An 18,641-nucleotide genomic window follows, 5' to 3' on the forward strand; every position below is an offset into this window, starting at 1 on the left:
GGGGGGGGAGATGGAGAGAAAGGAGAAGAAAGAGGGAGGAGAGAGAGAGAGATAGAGAGAGATATATATAGCATATTAGATATATATATATATCTATATATATATACCATATATATATATATATATATATATAAACGTGTTGTGTATATGTATATATATATATATATATATAAGGGTGTGTATATGTATATATATATATATTATGTGTGTATAGGGATATATATATATATATATACACGTGTGTTGTTGTTGTATATATATGGTGATGTATATATAATGTAGTATATGTAGTATATATATATGTATATATGTATATATAAAGGTATATATGTATATCTATATATGTCTATATGTATATATACATGGTATATATGTATATATCAGTATGTGTATATATGTATGTATATATACATGTATATGTGTATATATGTATATGTATATATACATGTATATGTGTATATATGTATATGTATATATACGTGTATATATGTGTATATACATGTATATATGTATGTATACATGTATGTATATATATATGTATATATATGGGCTGTGTGATATAGAATATATAATATCTATATGTTATGATATTATCTATATGTATATCTATCTATATATATATATGTATGTATATATATGTATATATATATGATTTATAATGTAGGTATATATATATATATATATAGATATGTGTGTATAAATATATAGATATGTGTGGATTATATATATATATAGGGGGGTATATATATAAGATATATAGAGTGTATAGTATATATGTGTATATATATGGATATATATATATAGATCGATATATATATATATATAATATATATATATATATATATATATATATATATATATATATATATCCACATATATATATATATAAAATAGTTGCTGATTTACTTTCTTTTTTAATTAAGAAACTTCTTGTAACTTTGCATGGCTTTTGTTGCACAATACCAAAATCTTGCTTGATCACACTTACACCCAGTTTTATTATCAATATTAAATAGTTTAATGTAGGGCTGAGTGATATAGCTTATAAATAATATCTCTGTTTAGGCTATGTCCCAATGTACAATATATTTTGAGTGTATATACATGTACTTCAAAACGTGGCGGCTAGTTTGACCAATGGCTTGACCTTATTTTTGCGGAGTGGAGGCTGGCATCTTCCATTACTGTTTCGAACATCAACATGGACGAGAAGCTGAACGCCAAAGAGAATCTCGTGCCAGCGGCTTAAGAAAATGACGCGACAATTAGTGTTTGTACTCAATGTTAGCGATTTATAGTTATTTACTACAGCCCACGTATAACAACCCGCAATACACCAAGTAAGTTTGATTTATATATTGCCCACCTCTGGGTTTAATGTACACAGAAAGTGATTATTAATTAAATAATAATTGTGCTTTTCAATCTTCATTTTACCGCTGCAAACCTGACACAAGCAGTCCAGGCTTACGGCAACAGCATGGAAGAAGAAATAAGAACGGCCGAGACAGGACAAGGAGATGTGGCAAGCAATGAAGAAGAGTCCAGTGCAGAAATGTCCAACAACAGTCCAACTAAAAGAGGAAGGGGAAGGCCCAAAGGTTCAAAGAAGTTGAAGGTTGGTGTTACAGACCTAATGGAGCTGGTTTCAGGCCTTTCTAACGGCCGGTCCACACAGCCCCAGAGGGGAAGAGGGCGTCCAAAACTCACGAAACCCTCAGAGCAGCCAGGATCAGGAGATGACCTTGCTGATGATTCTGTGCAAACTCCAGGGTCCAAGGAACAGGCCAGTAACGAAGACAGTCTTACAACAGAACAATCTCCTAAAAAAGAGGCCGGCCACGTAAGTCTCTCAGCAATAGCAGCCCTGAAAAGGCTGACGCTAAAGATTCACTGAAAGGTGGCTCTAATACACCAAAAGCAAAAAGGGGTCGTCCAAAAGGAACCACTAAGCGCAAGGCAGAAAGTTTAACAAGGCCGAAACGAAGAGGCTCTCCAAATAAGAAACCCAAGCTGGAGTCGGAAGAGGAGGAGGAAGAGGAGGAGGAAGAGGAAGCTGTTTCAAGCCCAAACTCACAGGTGAGGAGGAGAGGTCGGCCAAGGAAGGTGGAGGGGACACAGAAGACATCAAATGGCTTCTCAAAGAAGTCTCATAGAGGGAGGGGAAGGCCAAGGAAGGTTATTAAACCAGAGAGTGATGATGATGATGATGATGATGATGAAGATGAAGAACAACAACAACAACCAGCTAAGAGGGGAAGAGGTCGTCCTAAAGGCTCTGTAAACAAGAAACCCCCTGCATATAAGGTGCAAGCTAAGGTGAGCCGGACCAGAAGAAGGAAGCGTGGTCGTCCAAGTAAACAACCAGCCAAAAGGGGAAGACCAAGGAAACACCCTCTGCCGTCAGCTGAGGAGCTGAAAAGGCCAAAAGTATGGAAGCCGCTGGGAAGGCCGAGGAAATACCCACGTGCTGACCCTCCTGAGGAGTCTGCAGCAGCCTCTCCCAAAAGCCGCGGCCGGCCTCGCAAGACAGAATCTAAGAAAGGCGCTCACTTGCGCAAGAATTTTCCTGCCTCTTCATCCTCCCCACCTAACCCCAATGTTGGATCACCGCGAAAGAGAGGCCGTCCCCCAAAAAGTGATGCTGGCATGCCGCGGAAATTGGGCCGCCCTAAAGGTTCACTCAACAAAAATAAAGCCAGAGGTGAAACGCAGCTCGACAGCGAGTCAAAAGCAAAGAGTGATTCATCTCCTCTTGGGGTGGAAAATGAAGAGGAGACGGTAGAAGAGGAGGTGGAGCACGACTCGGAGACGTCCATTGAACATGACGCAGAGACGTCCATCCAACACGACGCACTGACGTCCATTGAGCACGGAGACTTTACTGAAGAATCGGCCATGGGTCAGGATGCCAGCTTTGAAGTTAGTAACCAGGCTTGATGAAACATCCCGGTCCGACCGAAAAGTTGCCGTAGTAGTTGCTGTAGAATACAACTTTGTCAATGAAAACTCATGTTTTTAACATTCTGTCAGTCGGTTTGGCTAGATATTCAGCAGCTTTGTGTTTTATGACTAACTTGTCTATATTGTTTTTATTGTGCTTGGTTTTTTTTTTTTTTTTTTTTTTTTTTTTTTTTTTTTTTCTTCTTCTGTCAGCAGTAGTACTAATAATGTTTTACTGGAACTGTCATGTTGTGTTTATTATAGGCTGATTTTTTTTTTTTTTTCCAGTTTTCAATTGGATTGTCAGATGTAGTGTTTGTCAGTTTAACAAACTAAACCGGTTGCTGTGGAATGACTGATTTAAAAAAAAAAAAAAAAAAAAAAAGTCCAAACAGATGTTGAATAAAATAAGGAACAGTAAAACTATAGAGAGCCAAAGTCCTGACGTTGCATTTGGGCTCGCTTCTGTTCCGCTAGCTTCTGTAACTCAATACAATCTCATTCTGCATTTCAAATTAAATGTGTTCTTTGGGTTTGTTTTCCATATTTTAGTGCAAACTGGTCAGCCACCATTGTTTTCATTACCTTCTCATATAGTAATGTAAATAAAATGCCTCCTTTGAATTGAAATGTAAGTTTCTGGTGTTTTTTTGTTTCCTGCACATACACATTAGCCCTCAGCTCACATGGACTTATAAGTAGTGAGAAAGTCGTTCAAATAACTGTCTTCTGTCCCAAGCTCTTCAAATAAAATCTGCATGGAAAAATGATTACTTGAACACAACTCCAGTTTTTAATCTAGACTAGAAGAACAATAGAAATGGTGAACATTTTACTGAAAATGATAGCTGTTAAATTATCATAAAACTTCAAATGAGCGTTGTCCTCAGTTAAATTACACATCAAACAAAAGAAAAACAAACTGTTTCCATAGCTAATGCTGTACCTAAATGTAATTTTTTTTAATGCTTCACATAATCTTCTACGCTATAGTTATTTTTTTATGAGAATATGTTTATAATTTAGATTTGTTCTAAAAAGCAACACACCATCTTGCACTGTTATTCATATTATTTTTTAAGTATTCTTATTTCTGTACTCTAATTTTATTAGATAATCTAACATTTTATTTGAGTTTAATCACTACTTTGTTCCTCTACACCGTTTATAATATTTTTTTCTTTCGACTAATTACTTACACTTAACAAATTAGTCTAAGTTAAGTTGGGATAGTTTTGTCATAATATGGTGTGAACATTGTGCATCTCTTTTATGCATCTCAGTGCCTTCAAGTTGCAGACAATTCTACCGTACATTCTGGGTAAGTTTTAACAACACTTCAGGTAAAATGTAACATATATTAGACGTTGATGAATTGGACATTTAAAACATGTTTTAACATTACCAAACCCTACATAGTGCAAGAGTATCTCAAACAAATACTTGAGTACTATTAGTATCTACTTAAAATATAGCATGAAAACAAAAGAAAATCAAAGGTAATAGTTACTATATATACACAAACATAAATATTTACTATAAAGTGTATTTATTAAACTGAAATCACAAAGGAAGGAGCATCTTGGGTCTGCAGATTAAAGAAGCAAAGGTGGGTAAATATATTGTATGTGAGCTTCAGTAACATTTATGTGAGGAATCACAGTAACTGTCTGGGAGCTGTTGCTGAGGCGGAACTGAAACTCTGCGCAGTAGTTTCCTTAAGAGCCTTTTAAATGTCACGGACGACCGGAAGTGGTCTCAAATTTAAACAGCCTTCACAGCAACAATACGCGCGGACTTTCACTTCACGAGCTCTGTAGTGAATCCGTAATTTAAGAAAAATAAGCTAAACTTTTACGGAGGATTTCTTTAAGGTGAGATATGCAGGTATGCACTTTGTTTATTGCAGTATTTTATCTGCTTCACGCCGCTAGCTACTATTTTCATCTCCGAGTATTTTGGAGCTGACTATTACCTGGAAAACAATCTGGTCCATAGTCAAGGCGATTGTCTAAGGCCCTAAATCTGACCAAATTAATTGTGTTTCAGGTACAGCTGAGAATTCATGAGGTTTTAACTATTTAAAAATAATAATATGCAGTTTAAATGTGTAACTATGCAGCTGATTAGGTAGTTTATGTGTGTTGTATTTGTTCCCTCCCCCCTCTTTTTTATTTTTAGCAAAAGAGTAATAATATTATGTTGTAGCCAAAAATGTGTTTTATTTTATAATATTTTTCTGAAATGGAGAACATTTTTAAGATGTTATTAGTTGATCCAAGGTGCAAAATTTACTAGTCCACCGTTCAAATGGCTAATTTTTTATCAAATTTACCAGCCACTCAATAGAATACCATTGTTTTGTGGGGGGGCTGGTGAGTAGAGCAAATCTACTAACCACTTTAATATGTTCCCAACATTTGTCTGGTAAATGGTGCTAATGTTGTGCCCTCAGGGGATCAGTAAAGCATTTGGAATACGGGAAGGCTCAAATAGTGGCAGTGGCAACTAGTAGTTGTACTTCTCTGGCACTAACTTCATGTACAGGGTGAACACGCCCGCTTTTCCGATTTGGTCTTTATTTCTCAATCACAGCACTACTATTCATACTCTTATGATTTTTAGACACATGGAAAGAGTTATTAATTTGAGCTCTTAGCAACTAGGGGAGTAACAATAAGTCAGTTTACACCTTTCTTCAAAATGTAAGAATGTTGTCTAACTCCAATTAAATCACCTCCCACAGAAACCACTTTAGCCAAAGTCTTACCTTTTTATGACAGTAAATAAAACTGGACATTGTTTAAATGCAATTGGAAAGTCAGATTGCAGCCACTGATGACAACACAATTAATCACTTGCCGTTAACTAGGAGAACATTCTGTCTGTGCTGTCTTTGCCGTCCTAACAGCTGCAAGGCCTCAAGCCTTTCACGCCCTGTTATTTTGCACTCTGCAGCTAATGTACCTGTAGATGGTGCTGCAGGTTGTGGCCCTAGATCTTCTAGTGTTCCGCTGATCAGGTTCTGAAAAATAAATAAACGTGAAGGTAAAAAAACTAAATTGCATAGCATAATTATCGATCCCCTTATGTGACCAAGATTTAAACTATGAAAGTAATAGCATTTCAATAAGTAATCAGTTGTATTACACTGCATTTTTAATAAAAGAAAAAAGTTCTCAACATATATCAACATTTTTTGAGCCAATAATGCTCTTTTTCAGACTTAAAGAATAAAATTACCTTTGAAACGTCAATTGTGGATGTGCGAATAAGAACCACAATCAATGTTTTGTTAGTGGTAATATTGAAAAAAATTAAAAGCGTTAATCCCTACGGAGCTATGTTCGCATAAATGAAGGTTGTTTCCACTAACTCCTAATGTACCGTATCTAATGCTGTCATTTACTCAGCCAATGTAACAAAGCACAATGATGTATTCCCACCCAGTTATATAATTAATAGTTAATGTACACAGAAAGTGATTATTAATTAAATAATAATTGTGCTTTTCAATCTTCATTTTACTGCTGCAAACCTGACACAAGCAGTCCAGGCTTACGGCAACAGCATGGAAGAAGAAATAAGAACGGCTGAGACAGGACAAGGAGATGTGGAAAGCAATGAAGAAGAGTCCAGTGCAGAAATGTCCAACAACAGTCCAACTAAAAGAGGAAGGGGAAGGCCCAAAGGTTCAAAGAAGTTGAAGGTTGGTGTTACAGACCTAATGGAGCTGGTTTCAGGCCTTTCTAACGGCCGGTCCACACAGCCCCAGAGGGGAAGAGGGCGTCCAAAACTCACGAAACCCTCAGAGCAGCCAGGATCAGGAGATGACCTTGCTGATGATTCTGTGCAAACTCCAGGGTCCAAGGAACAGGCCAGTAACGAAGACAGTCTTACAACAGAACAATCTCCTAAAAAAAGAGGCCGGCCACGTAAGTCTCTCAGCAATAGCAGCCCTGAAAAGGCTGACGCTAAAGATTCACTGAAAGGTGGCTCTAATACACCAAAAGCAAAAAGGGGTCGTCCAAAAGGAACCACTAAGCGCAAGGCAGAAAGTTTAACAAGGCCGAAACGAAGAGGCTCTCCAAATAAGAAACCCAGGCTGGAGTCAGAGGAGGAGGAGGAGGAAGAGGAGGAGGAGGAGGAGGAAGAGGAAGAGGAAGCTGTTTCAAGCCCAAACTCACAGGTGAGGAGGAGAGGTCGGCCAAGGAAGGTGGAGGGGAGACGGAAGACGTCAAATGGCATCTCAAAGAAGTCTCATAGAGGGAGGGGAAGGCCAAAAAAGGTTATTGAACCGGAGAGCGATGATGATGATGATGATGATGATGATGATGAAGAAGAACAACAACAACAACAACAACCAGCTAAGAGGGGAAGAGGTCGTCCTAAAGGCTCTTTAAACAAGAAACCCCCTGCATATAAGGTGCAAGCTAAGGTGAGCCGGACCAGAAGAAGGAAGCGTGGTCGTCCAAGTAAACAACCAGCCAAAAGGGGAAGACCAAGGAAACACCCTCTGCCGTCAGCTGAGGAGCTGAAAAGGCCAAAAGTATGGAAGCCGCTGGGAAGGCCGAGGAAATACCCACGTGCTGACCCTCCTGAGGAGTCTGCAGCAGCCTCTCCCAAAAGCCGCGGCCGGCCTCGCAAGACAGAATCTAAGAAAGGCGCTCACTTGCGCAAGAATTTTCCTGCCTCTTCATCCTCCCCACCTAACCCCAATGTTGGATCACCGCGAAAGAGAGGCCGTCCCCCAAAAAGTGATGCTGGCATGCCGCGGAAATTGGGCCGCCCTAAAGGTTCACTCAACAAAAATAAAGCCAGAGGTGAAACGCAGCTCGACAGCGAGTCAAAAGCAAAGAGTGATTCATCTCCTCTTGGGGTGGAAAATGAAGAGGAGACGGTAGAAGAGGAGGTGGAGCACGACTCGGAGACGTCCATTGAACATGACGCAGAGACGTCCATCCAACACGACGCACTGACGTCCATTGAGCACGGAGACTTTACTGAAGAATCGGCCATGGGTCAGGATGCCAGCTTTGAAGTTAGTAACCAGGCTTGATGAAACATCCCGGTCCGACCGAAAAGTTGCCGTAGTAGTTGCTGTAGAATACAACTTTGTCAATGAAAACTCATGTTTTTAACATTCTGTCAGTCGGTTTGGCTAGATATTCAGCAGCTTTGTGTTTTATCAGTGTTTCCCCTACCATTGTCTTGGAGGGGCGCTGCGCCCCGCCAACGGAGCCCCGCGCCCCGTCTGAAATTCAAGGTGTCTTTTTTTTTCTTTCGAATTTTACATTTTTTATTCACAACTCACTTTTCACATTGACAGATGCTTTTTAATTAAATAAACTAAACGCTTATGTTATTGATCTAATGTTTTTGCACTTTTCAGTTATGCTTTGCGCATTCACATTCTCGTGCCGTTTCTCAAAGGGCGGGGCTTCGCAGCTGACACACACACCTACAGAGAGAGCGGAGGAAAGGAGAGGAACTCAATAATAGAATCCGCGCCACGCACCCCCCCAAAGCAGTAAACCTAGGGGAAACACTGTTTATGACTAACGTGTCCATATTGTTTTTGATTTAATGCTGTCATCTAAGTAAGCAGTAGTTCGAATAATGTTTTACTGGAACTGTCATGTCGAGTTTATTATAGACTGATTTTTTTCTAGTTTCATTTAGAGTTCAGATGTACTGTTTGTCAGTTTAACTGTAAACCAGTTGCTATGGAATGACTGATTAAAAAGTCCAAACAGATGTTGGAAAACATTAAGAACAGTGAAACTATAGAGAGCAGAAGTCATGACGTGAATTGTGTATTTTAGGACAAACTGACATGAATACACAGAAATTTAACATTCTGTGACAATGTAAACGATTTTGCCAACTCATTTCCAGTCTTGATCTATATTTGGAATTATAACGAGATAACTTGACTCAGACGCATGATCTATTTTTATTTTTGTATCTTTTTTTGGGGGACACAAAGAAAGTGGTCAGTGGTAACATGAACCTACAGAAGATCATCGCCTGACTGCAGCTCCTCCCAGTTTAACAGAGTTTTTCAGTGAGTTTCAGCTCATTGTTTTGCTAAACCTGGAAGTCACTTTGGCTCTATTGAGAATCTGTGAGGAGAGTTTGAGGGCTCGGAGATAAAATGTCTAAATAATGTAATAAATTCCTCAATGCCATGTCACAGTTTATTTGCCTTAATTGCCAAAGCTTTGAATGTACCATCCGTTACAGTTACTTAGATCAATATGTTTTCCTGCACAGAGCCTCTTAACTTTTTTACTGCATTCCTCATCAGGACGAAAAGCTCTATCAAATGCCTTCCCGCCTCTCACAGTTACTTATTTAGTTTCAGCCTTTGCTATAGTTAGTTCACTCTTTTCTCTAAATGTTTACGTGTTGCTGAGAAGCCTTTTCCTTTGTGTTTTTATAACTGTCATGAGAATACATTTATCTGACTGGATTGATTTCACAAACATTAATGAACTTGTCTTTTTTGGCACCTTGTGTAAAGTTGTGTGACATGACTTGTTAATAATACTTTTTAGGGTTGGTTCAAACATTTAAATTTCTAAATGCCAAATAGTTTTTTGATGTGTGAAGTTAGCAAAATTGTATCAGAAGTCAAATAATTTAAAGTGAGATATTTGAATCTTGTGTGTTTTGAACAAGAAGTCAATAATTTGTGAGATTTTGCTCTTAAAATAAAACCTTGATCTTGCCGTTTTATTTTCAATGTCCGTTTCTATTCCTGCTTGTTTCTGTTCCATTATTTACCTCCAGACAGATAACATGACTTGATGTTTATTATAGTGTTTGAGGGTAGCAGCTCCACCCTCACCAGACCTGCTAAATTACTTCACTGATGCTGAGCCATGCTAAAGTAAAAAGATGTGTGTGTGTGTGTGTGTGTTTATTATTGATAAATCACTTTAAACTAGAACACCTGTACACATCAATGTCTGTAGATAAAAAATTTTTTTAAATACAATAATATACCAGTGCAAGTACTTTACAGGGAGCATCTGCATTATTTGTTATCGTAACTATTAATACTCTAGCAATTTTACTCGGATGCACTCAGGATCATAGATTATATAGTATAATGTGCTGTTTAATCTAATGGTAATTAAACATAGACCAAGATAAGGATTAACACACAAAAAAGAACTAAGTATTTTTTTACTTTGCTGAAAAGAATTGTTGAATAAGATCTATAGATTTATACCATTTATTTTGTTTTTTAACTTGTTCAAAAACATGTTTTTCTTGTAAATAATACATCAACTGTAGCGACAAACAAATCAATGGACCTTCAGCTAATGGCTCAAAAGTGAAAAAAGGGTACAGAGCCTGGGAGGTGCTTGCTAAATTGAGAGCAAACAGTATTCAATAGATAGCCCAATCTATTAAAGATAGAGTGCAAAAACTAAGTCAAGAGCACAAGTGACTAAATCAAGAGCCCGAAGAGCACAAAGGACTCATTTGTGACACAAATTATTAGAGAGCACAAACTATGAAATCGGAAACACAAATTACTAATTTGAGAACAAATCATTTAATCAAGAGCACAAACTGTTGATACACATCACACACTATTAATTAAAGATGTGTGTGTGTGTGTGATGGACGTGCAGAGATGGTGGTGGGCTACAGGATGTATATTCTGTATAAACGGTGACCGTTGGGTCCAAGGGACGACACCGAGGGCATGACGTCACATTGGACAAATGGCGGGCGTGGAAACAGCAGCAGAGTGACGTCTCGCGACTGTTTCCTCCTCCCTGTGCTTTAAGCAGCTGGACACACCTGCCAGGTTACTTCTTACTTCACCTGTGAGAAACAACTAAAGGATTGAGCTCGCTACTTTTGGACAAAGTCACGGATAGTTTCGGTGATGTTGACCGGAGTCTAAACAGGTAAATTACACATGAACTGTTCACTGCTTTTTAAAGCTGGTTCAGTGACACAAGACTCGCTCGTTGATACAGAGTTGCTAAACAAGTTTTAGCTTTAGCCTGAAACTACATTGCTCACTGCTTCACACCAGGCCGTATTAGCTACACCTCAATGCGTGTACAGGAGTAACAAATATTTGTAAAATGTTCACTAGTCACAAGAAACTTTGGGCCTTAACGTTGGTAAACAAAGTTTTGAAGTGTTGACAGTTCAGACTCCAGAAGTATTGATCTCACTGAACAACTCAGTGTTTGGAAAGTCTTGTGTGGCATTACTGTAGGACTGCAAGAAGAACAAGTTATACAGTTAGAGTAAGGTTAAGTCAAGTAGACACAAAGACGGAAAAGCAGTACAAAAACAGATATTTCCTGCAAGTAAATTGAGATTAACATGATAAAATCTCTGCTGAAACCACACTTAAAACTATGATAAAACAGTTTGAAATCTATAGTCTCATTTATCTTAGAGTTCAGAAATGTATTGCAAATCTAGCCAATGTTTAATGCTTTCATCTCAGTCATAACAACACACCAGAATGTCTTCTTGAAACCTGGTACCGACACATTTAGGGAAAGTATCAGACGGTACAACTTTGACATTTTTAGATCACATAAAAGATCTGACTTTTAACAATAGTCAAAGTCAGGATTATTGAAAATGGATACTATTGGGTATATTTACTTCCACATTATTTCCCCTAAAATATAATGTTGGATATATAAAAGACAGTAGTCCTATGTGCCCAAAGACTAAATATAGTATGATCGGAAAACTCACTTTTCAGGCTAATGGTTTGAGCAATTTTGAAAATGTCGTCAGATTTGTGGACACGTACACCAAAGGAAATTCAAAGTTTGAGCTGCTGGTGTAGCAGCATACAGTATGTAGCGCACAGGCTGGTCTGCTGTGTGTTATCAGAGAGCAGGAATGCAGCCATCTAGCACGTCACTCACTTTATGACTGAAATCAATCATTGTTTTCTGTCAATAATTGGCCAGTTGGAATAATCTCACAGATTTCTACAAAGTTGGGTTGGACACACTTTTTAGATTTCGTAGTGTGTGTAGCGTGGCTGGTCTGAAAGCATGGATTGGGGAGTTGTTGTCTGTTTTAGTAAATAAGCATCACTTTGTTGTGAGTTCAGAGTTGTAAAATATTCCCTCTGCAAATTTTAAAGGCTGCATATTTTCCATATTGTTGACATTACAGTTTGAGTGGTTGTTTTGGAGAGATGTTAATGTTGGTATTTTAAATTTAAGGGGGTAAAAGGTGCAGCAACTGGCCCAGGGGTTGTTCAATACTACGTACTGTTATGTGTAGTACTGTACGTACTTTGTGTAACCCTTTTCTATTGTCTTTGTGGTGTTTTATATCAGAGATTTGTATTTTTTTAATTCAGAACTGCAGTTCAGCGTCCAAGACAAATTTTCCCAAGTTAGAATTGACTTAATCAATAATCAATTATATCTTAAAGTTATGTTTCAAGCAAAAGGCAAAAAGGTGCTTCTAAAATATGAATATTTCCAGCTTTAGTTTGTCTTCTGTGATGGTAAATTAATTCTCTTTCAAAAAAGCTGTTTGAAGATGTTACATAGACCAAATAATGAATTATTTCGACACAGTGTTCACCAGATTAACTGATAATAAAGCTAATTATTAGTTGCAGCCCTCAAGTTTATATATGATTTGGAGTTTATTACCAGTGTTTCTGTTCTCTCCTTCAAATCATTTTACATAATGCTGATATATCCACAAAGTCTTATAATGGTAGCAGATGTAACATATTTACAGCAATCTTTAAGTGGAATTTGTCAGATTTTCTGACATACACAGACTTGCTTCAGGCTAAACACAGTTGGCCTGTGCTGCGGCAGGACAAGCCATATAGTGCAACACACCCATGATAAACAGTGAACTTTGATATGTTTGTGAAGGTGGAGCACAACATTGTTTTCAAATATGGTTGTAACTTTTTGTTCTCCCCCTGACATAGAAATCAATCAAAAATGACTTTTAGCAGCTGGAAGAAGCTTTGCTAACAGACTCAACAGGAACATTGAATAAAAAAATAAAAAAAAGAAGATGTCTGGCCTAAGTACTTTAATCACAGACTCAACTGAAGAGGATGCACTTTCACCTGCAGAGCCACAAATAGCAGGAAGTAAAAAACCAGAAGAAAGCAGCAGCATAGAGGAAAGACAGGAGCTTACAGACGAGGAAGAAGAAGACAAGAATTCAAGGGAGGAGGAGGAGGAGGAAGAGGAAGTGACCAGCTCTGCTCATCTGGAGCCGACCACTCTGCCATGGCCTGGAGACACAGCCAAGAGGCCTCATACGGACAATGACGATGGAGTCTGGTCTGAAGAGAGGGACACAGGATTCAGCGGAGGAAGCCAGGATCTGTCGGAGGAGCACAGCCAGGCCAAGAGCGACAGAAAGAGCAAGTGGAGGGAGAGCATGCCTGAGGGCGAGAGGTGGAGGGACGATGAGATTGAGGTGCAGCGCGACGATAAAGGGGAAGGCTCACTGGCAGACGATGAAGATGAGGAGGACGAGGAGGAGGAGGAGGGAGAGTCGAATTGGATCTCAGAGAAAGCTGCTCTGGGTTTCTCTCCACAAGTCACAATTGTGCGTCCGTCCAGCAAAGAGCTTCCTGAGGAGAGCAGGCTGTTCATAGAGAAGGACATCGAGACGGAGCCCGACTCAGCAGCGCAGATTTATTCAGAGTGGACAACACAGGACGACAAGTACTGTAAGTATAAACATTTGATCCAAGAGGTTGTATTTGTCACTTCTACATACAAGTACGTATAGTGAAATGTTGGTTTGTCATTGTGATTCTGAACCCTCTTTTATTCTTTTTGAGAAGAAGGGACTTAATCTCCAAATGTGAGGAACGTCAGAGCTCGGTGTGCTGTGGATTTAAAATTATTTACTATTCGCAGCCAGGTGGCAAAAATATTTTAAGTATATTCTTTTAAATGAACAACTTTCATTTGATTGACTGGTCACTCATCAGATTTCTGTGTTTGTTCTAATTAGAGATTCAATGATTCCAATTTTCAAATAATTGAACATTTTAAAGCACACACAAACATTTCTGTAACTTTCAAAGGAAAATTCAATTGTAGGTTCATACATATCAGAGAAGAATCTCAAAAGATATTGTTCTATAATGTGTGACAGTAGGCTCATTATTTATTAAATGTAACGTTCCCTAACGTTAAGTGTTCCCTGAAGCACAGTAAGTGAGTGAGTCACTCCTTTTTAATAAGATATAATTACACATCTTGAGATGAATCACGCCATGACTTCAGTCTCATCCTCTTTGTCTCGCTGTCACCCCCCCGTCCCCATAAAGACAGAATTGAATGACTTGGTATTGAAAGGATTCCTTCTCCTTCCTCAGACCTGTGTGAGCCTCTGTGCAGCGAGAAACTGAAGCTGGCCCTGTCGACGACGGCTGCAGGGCTCCTCTTCCCTCTGCTGGTGTGGGGAGGTTACGCCCTCCTTCCCTTTGAGTCACCGCTGCTGGAGAGCACCCCTCTCAGGGTGGTGTACACCCTACGCTGCTCCTTCTTCGCCATCATCCCCATCATGCTCGGTAAGACCTCAGTATGCTCATGTAGAAACGATAAAAACATCCCACAGACTAAAACTATGTTCACCATGTGATATTGACCCTCGTCTTCTCTGCAGGTGTGCTGGTGCAGGGCGTGGCCCGGCTGCGCTACAGCGTCCTGAAGCCCCTCTATCAGAGTAAACTGGTGAATAGAGAGGTGGCAGTGCACTGGCACTACGTCAACGAATCGCTGACCCTCTTCCTCTTCTACTTCCTGCAGCTCGCTGTCTTGGCAACCTACATCAGCCAGGACCTGGTCAAACTGGTGCCGCTGCTCACCATCATATTTGTTTTCGGCAGGTATGTCTGCTCGCTGTCACACGTTAAATACTTGGGATCCAAACCTGAACAACAAGTCCTAATGCTCAAAGAAAGCAAATCCCAAAACAAGAAAGTCATAGTTATTGCAACACCACCAAACCGACATATAAAATATAAAAGAGCCTTGTCCTATATCTAAAAGGATATTGGACAAGGCTCTTTTGAAGGGAAAACATAAATGTTTTTTTTACATTAAAGGGAAAACAAATATTGTTTGACTTATAGTGACAGTAACAGCCATGTTAGCAGCGCCACGAGGCTGTGCTTTGAGATAAATGCTAATATCAGCATGCTAACATGCTCACAAGAACATTACAAGCTGCTAACAGGTATACTGTTTACCATGTTCACCATCTTAGTGTAGCGTGTTAGCATGCTAACAGTTGTTCTTCAGCTCTAAACACAAAGTACAGCTGAGGCTGATGAACGTCATTAGTTTTGTCAGAAAAAGTATTGGACAAAATAAAATTTGACCTGATGATGCACATCCTTAGTGATCCAAAACATGATTTTCTTTCTATCTTAATGGATAAAATGAACCGTTTTTATTTTTAATTTAAAATATTTCTTCCCTGCCATGAGGTGAGTTGCTGCGTAATGCCTCAGTTTTGTTTTCAGCTTAAACAGCATAACGGAAATGTGTGAAGGAAATGAACTGTGGTTCTTCAGATGAACTCAGACATGTGAATGTCAGCGACGGATACAATGTTGTTCCCTGCAGGGAGCTCATGCTGAGTTTGTCAGTTATATGAATGAGGGAGTAAATCGAGGTCAAACATGCCAGGCTGCATATTTACTATCCAACTAGTAAAGAATTGTCTTTCTGTACTTTTAGTCGTTCATTCCCATCAGTTATACACGTCCCTTACTCAGCATGACACTGCTAGACACATCTTTACAACACAGTGAAACCTCTCATCAGATCAGATCAGTTTCACCATAGTATGCAAACTACTTACTGTGTGTCGGAGTACGAGCTACTTCCTGTTATAACTTTCCATGCATGGCCACAATAAGCACTACGGACAGTTATATTCATTTTGAATAGTCACTTTGTCCGACTCCAAATAAACTGGTTAAACTTGGGATGTGTTTTAAACTTGATGACTCGTAGGGTTACACGCCCAATTAATTCATTTATTCATGACGTTTACAAAGTTCTTTTCTTTTCCAGTTTTGAAATGATGGATAGCTTTTCTTGTTTGTTTTTTTTGAAGGAAATGTGTTGCCAGTCTGTCCAGACCCTCACATAAATACACAAGGTACATAAATACATTATACACCACAACATAACTACATGAAAGATATTGGATACATCTATTTTTACACGCATGTCTATACACATAGCAGTAGGGCTGTACCGGATAGTTTTTTTTCATGTGTATTAATTTTGTTTGAACCCGGTATTTCTGCAAACCTGTCGTGCAGATCCGATGAGTTCTTGAAATTGGGGGCAGGTGGGTGTTAATGGGTTCAAGAGCTCCATCTACGAGAGAGCTGGAAGACCTGCCTGCGGGCTTCCGGGTCAGCTACAACAGCAGTGGAGAGAGAGTTGTTTACAAGATGAGGCTGATGTGTCGGCGTTGCTCCACCGTCGTAGGGGATGTGAATTGAAACGCATCCAACATGCTGACGCACATTCAGCGGCATCACACAGATGTGCCGATCACCGGGACAAGAAAAACAGAATCAGAAAAGATACATACAATGGAGGTGGCGGCGTAACGCTGCCCCGGTGAGGGATGTGTGTGAAAGAGGCCACAGAAAAACACAGCTATCATTTGCTGTCGAAAAGCAGCACTTGATCCCAAATCATTGCGGGATCTTAAACAATATCACTTAACATAACTGCTACTCTTTCCATACCAACATCATTTAAAAATCCAAGTAACCAGTCATCTACTGGAAAACAATAACGCTTTGGTCGTGACGAGTCGACCGGGGTCTCTGAGAAAAGTATTCTCTGACAGAATCAAATACATGAAGGGAGATTAGAAGGGGTTAAAAAGCAGCTATTAAGTTATTAAAGCAGATCCTTTTGAGTCATCAAGCACTTCACACAAATAAAAACTGATGAAAGACATGAAGGATGTCTAATGTTCCTGCTGAAAGGAGAGAGTGTGTGCGGGCTATTTTTGCCATTATTAATCTGAATCAAGCTGATTATAAATTAAAGTGCATCCACCTCATCTGTCATTTATAGTTTGTGTTATTTTGTGTCTGCAGGCTGATCTACTGGCTCTGCCTCTCTCTGGGCAGCAGCTTCAGGGGCCTCGGCTTCGGCTTCTCTTTTTTCCCCATGCTGGCAATGCTGGGCGTCAACCTGTACTTCATCTGCTCCTCAGTCGGACAAGGGGCGGTTTTTGACGTGGAACCTCCCACGACTGCTCCTCCTCCAAGGCAGCGCTGGTGGGGTTAAAGGGCGACGTCCCAAAAGTCAACGAGGAGTTAAGAGACAAACAACTGAAAACACCTTTTTAATATCATGACACTCGGACAGCTTGGCTCGTTCTTCTGGTGTCCTGGTGTTGAAATCCTTCAGATTTCCGTCCTGCTTGATTTGGTGACACCTTTGGTTACCATAGTGACACCAAGTGCAAATTAATGCTACAGCAAACTCTTTAATTATTATTAAAATAGTAATTTGTCAAAAAAACTCCCCAAAATGTCCGACGGAACATTTGTTTCTAACCCCGGTGACGAACACATTTTGCTCCCATGACTGCGTCACAATAAAAGCCTCTGCTTCATTCTCCAGTTTGAGGTTTAAATGTGACGCAGCAGCAGGAAAGGTTCTGTTTGCATCAGCAGAAGCAACAGTGAGGCTGTTTGCTCTGGATTGCATGCATGCATCGTTTCCCGTGAATCCCTTGTGTTTTATGAAGGAAATTGGAAATGGCGGACTCCGCCATTTCCAATTCATGGTATCAAAAGTTTTGATTTCATGAAAATCTCAAAGATTATAACTTTTAGTGTTTGCTTATTTCTTAAGCCTTTTGCGAAAAAGAAATGAATGATATAAAGCAGGTTGTGGGTTTATTTGTAGCTTAAAAAAAATTAAGAAATGCTATATTCACATGCTAGTTAAGAAAGGAAGGTGAAAAGGTTTACATATAAATAAAAAGCTCTTGTGTACAAGCAAATACAGAAGGGCTCTTTTTACAGTGTGTTTACTAATTACTAATCTTCCATTATAAATCATTAAACAGTCTCTAACAATCAGGCTGGGAGGCATCGAGTGTAAAGATGTGATGCAGAAAAATAAAGACGGAAAAGAAAAACTGAATGTCAGAAGCACAGAATCAAGTGAGTTGAATATCTAACGTAAACATTTAAGAACTATACACTTTTTATACGAGATTGGATTAACTTTTATGAATTTTTACATTTTTATTTTGTTGTCACAACTTGTACTAATGGTAAACTTTATATGTATCAGTGAGACTGTTGAATGCATCTTTGTTTTATTGAGCAACGGCTTTTCTTTGTTTATAGCGGTGTAAATTGTTGGTCTGCCTTTGGATAGGTCTCTTTTCTTTATTTTAAATGAATTATTTGCATTATGAGTGAATTATTTAAAGCATTATTTGCGTCTTTGAAGGAGTTCAATAAAGCAAAAACAAATGATACTCAACTTTGTGCAACAGCTGATGATTCTGATCCAAATGTCTCGGCAAGAACAAGACCTGAAAAATGTGGTTGTTCTTGAACAAATGTGAGCAAACTGCTCGGGTGAAGAAAGAAACTGCAGCGTCACGGAAAAACAAGAAAACTACTCAAAGTA

The 18,641-nt window shown here is 39.1% G+C and overlaps 3 protein-coding genes across 6 annotated transcripts; all 3 read left to right on the forward strand.

Annotated features, from left to right (window-relative positions):
• Positions 1–1,830: 1,830 nt before the first annotated feature.
• LOC115016047 (chromosomal protein D1-like) lies at positions 1,831–9,684 on the forward strand (the record flags this gene model as incomplete). The annotated part of the gene is made up of 2 exons (XM_029443713.1): positions 1,831–3,046; positions 8,109–9,684. A coding segment is annotated over one exon (1,110 nt), but the record flags the coding sequence as incomplete, so codon positions are not given.
• Positions 4,662–9,684, forward strand: LOC115015549 (chromosomal protein D1-like). Of its 3 annotated transcripts, none has more exons than XM_029442962.1 (2): positions 4,662–4,817; positions 6,495–9,684. In XM_029442962.1, the coding sequence occupies exon 2, from the start codon at positions 6,515–6,517 to the stop codon at positions 8,000–8,002; it is 1,488 nt and encodes a 495-aa protein (XP_029298822.1). In that variant the 5' UTR covers positions 4,662–4,817; positions 6,495–6,514; the 3' UTR covers positions 8,003–9,684. The 3 variants fall into 3 exon arrangements, with proteins under 3 accessions (XP_029298822.1, XP_029298823.1, XP_029298825.1); XM_029442963.1 differs by having other exon boundaries at positions 4,694–4,830; XM_029442965.1 differs by having other exon boundaries at positions 4,816–4,830; positions 6,492–9,684.
• A 981-nt stretch (positions 9,685–10,665) lies between these two features.
• tmem79a (transmembrane protein 79a) lies at positions 10,666–18,486 on the forward strand. Of its 2 annotated transcripts, XM_029443834.1 has the most exons (6): positions 10,666–10,874; positions 12,908–13,666; positions 14,324–14,518; positions 14,614–14,681; positions 14,757–14,836; positions 17,084–18,486. In XM_029443834.1, exons 2-6 carry the CDS (start codon positions 12,997–12,999, stop codon positions 17,274–17,276), a joined length of 1,206 nt encoding a protein of 401 aa, XP_029299694.1. In that variant the 5' UTR covers positions 10,666–10,874; positions 12,908–12,996; the 3' UTR covers positions 17,277–18,486. The 2 variants fall into 2 exon arrangements, with proteins under 2 accessions (XP_029299694.1, XP_029299693.1); XM_029443833.1 differs by having other exon boundaries at positions 14,614–14,836.
• Positions 18,487–18,641: the final 155 nt, after the last annotated feature.

Source organism: Cottoperca gobio, chromosome 11, assembly GCF_900634415.1.
Source record: "Cottoperca gobio chromosome 11, fCotGob3.1, whole genome shotgun sequence".
In the NCBI taxonomy this organism is placed as follows: Eukaryota; Metazoa; Chordata; class Actinopteri; order Perciformes; family Bovichtidae; genus Cottoperca; species Cottoperca gobio.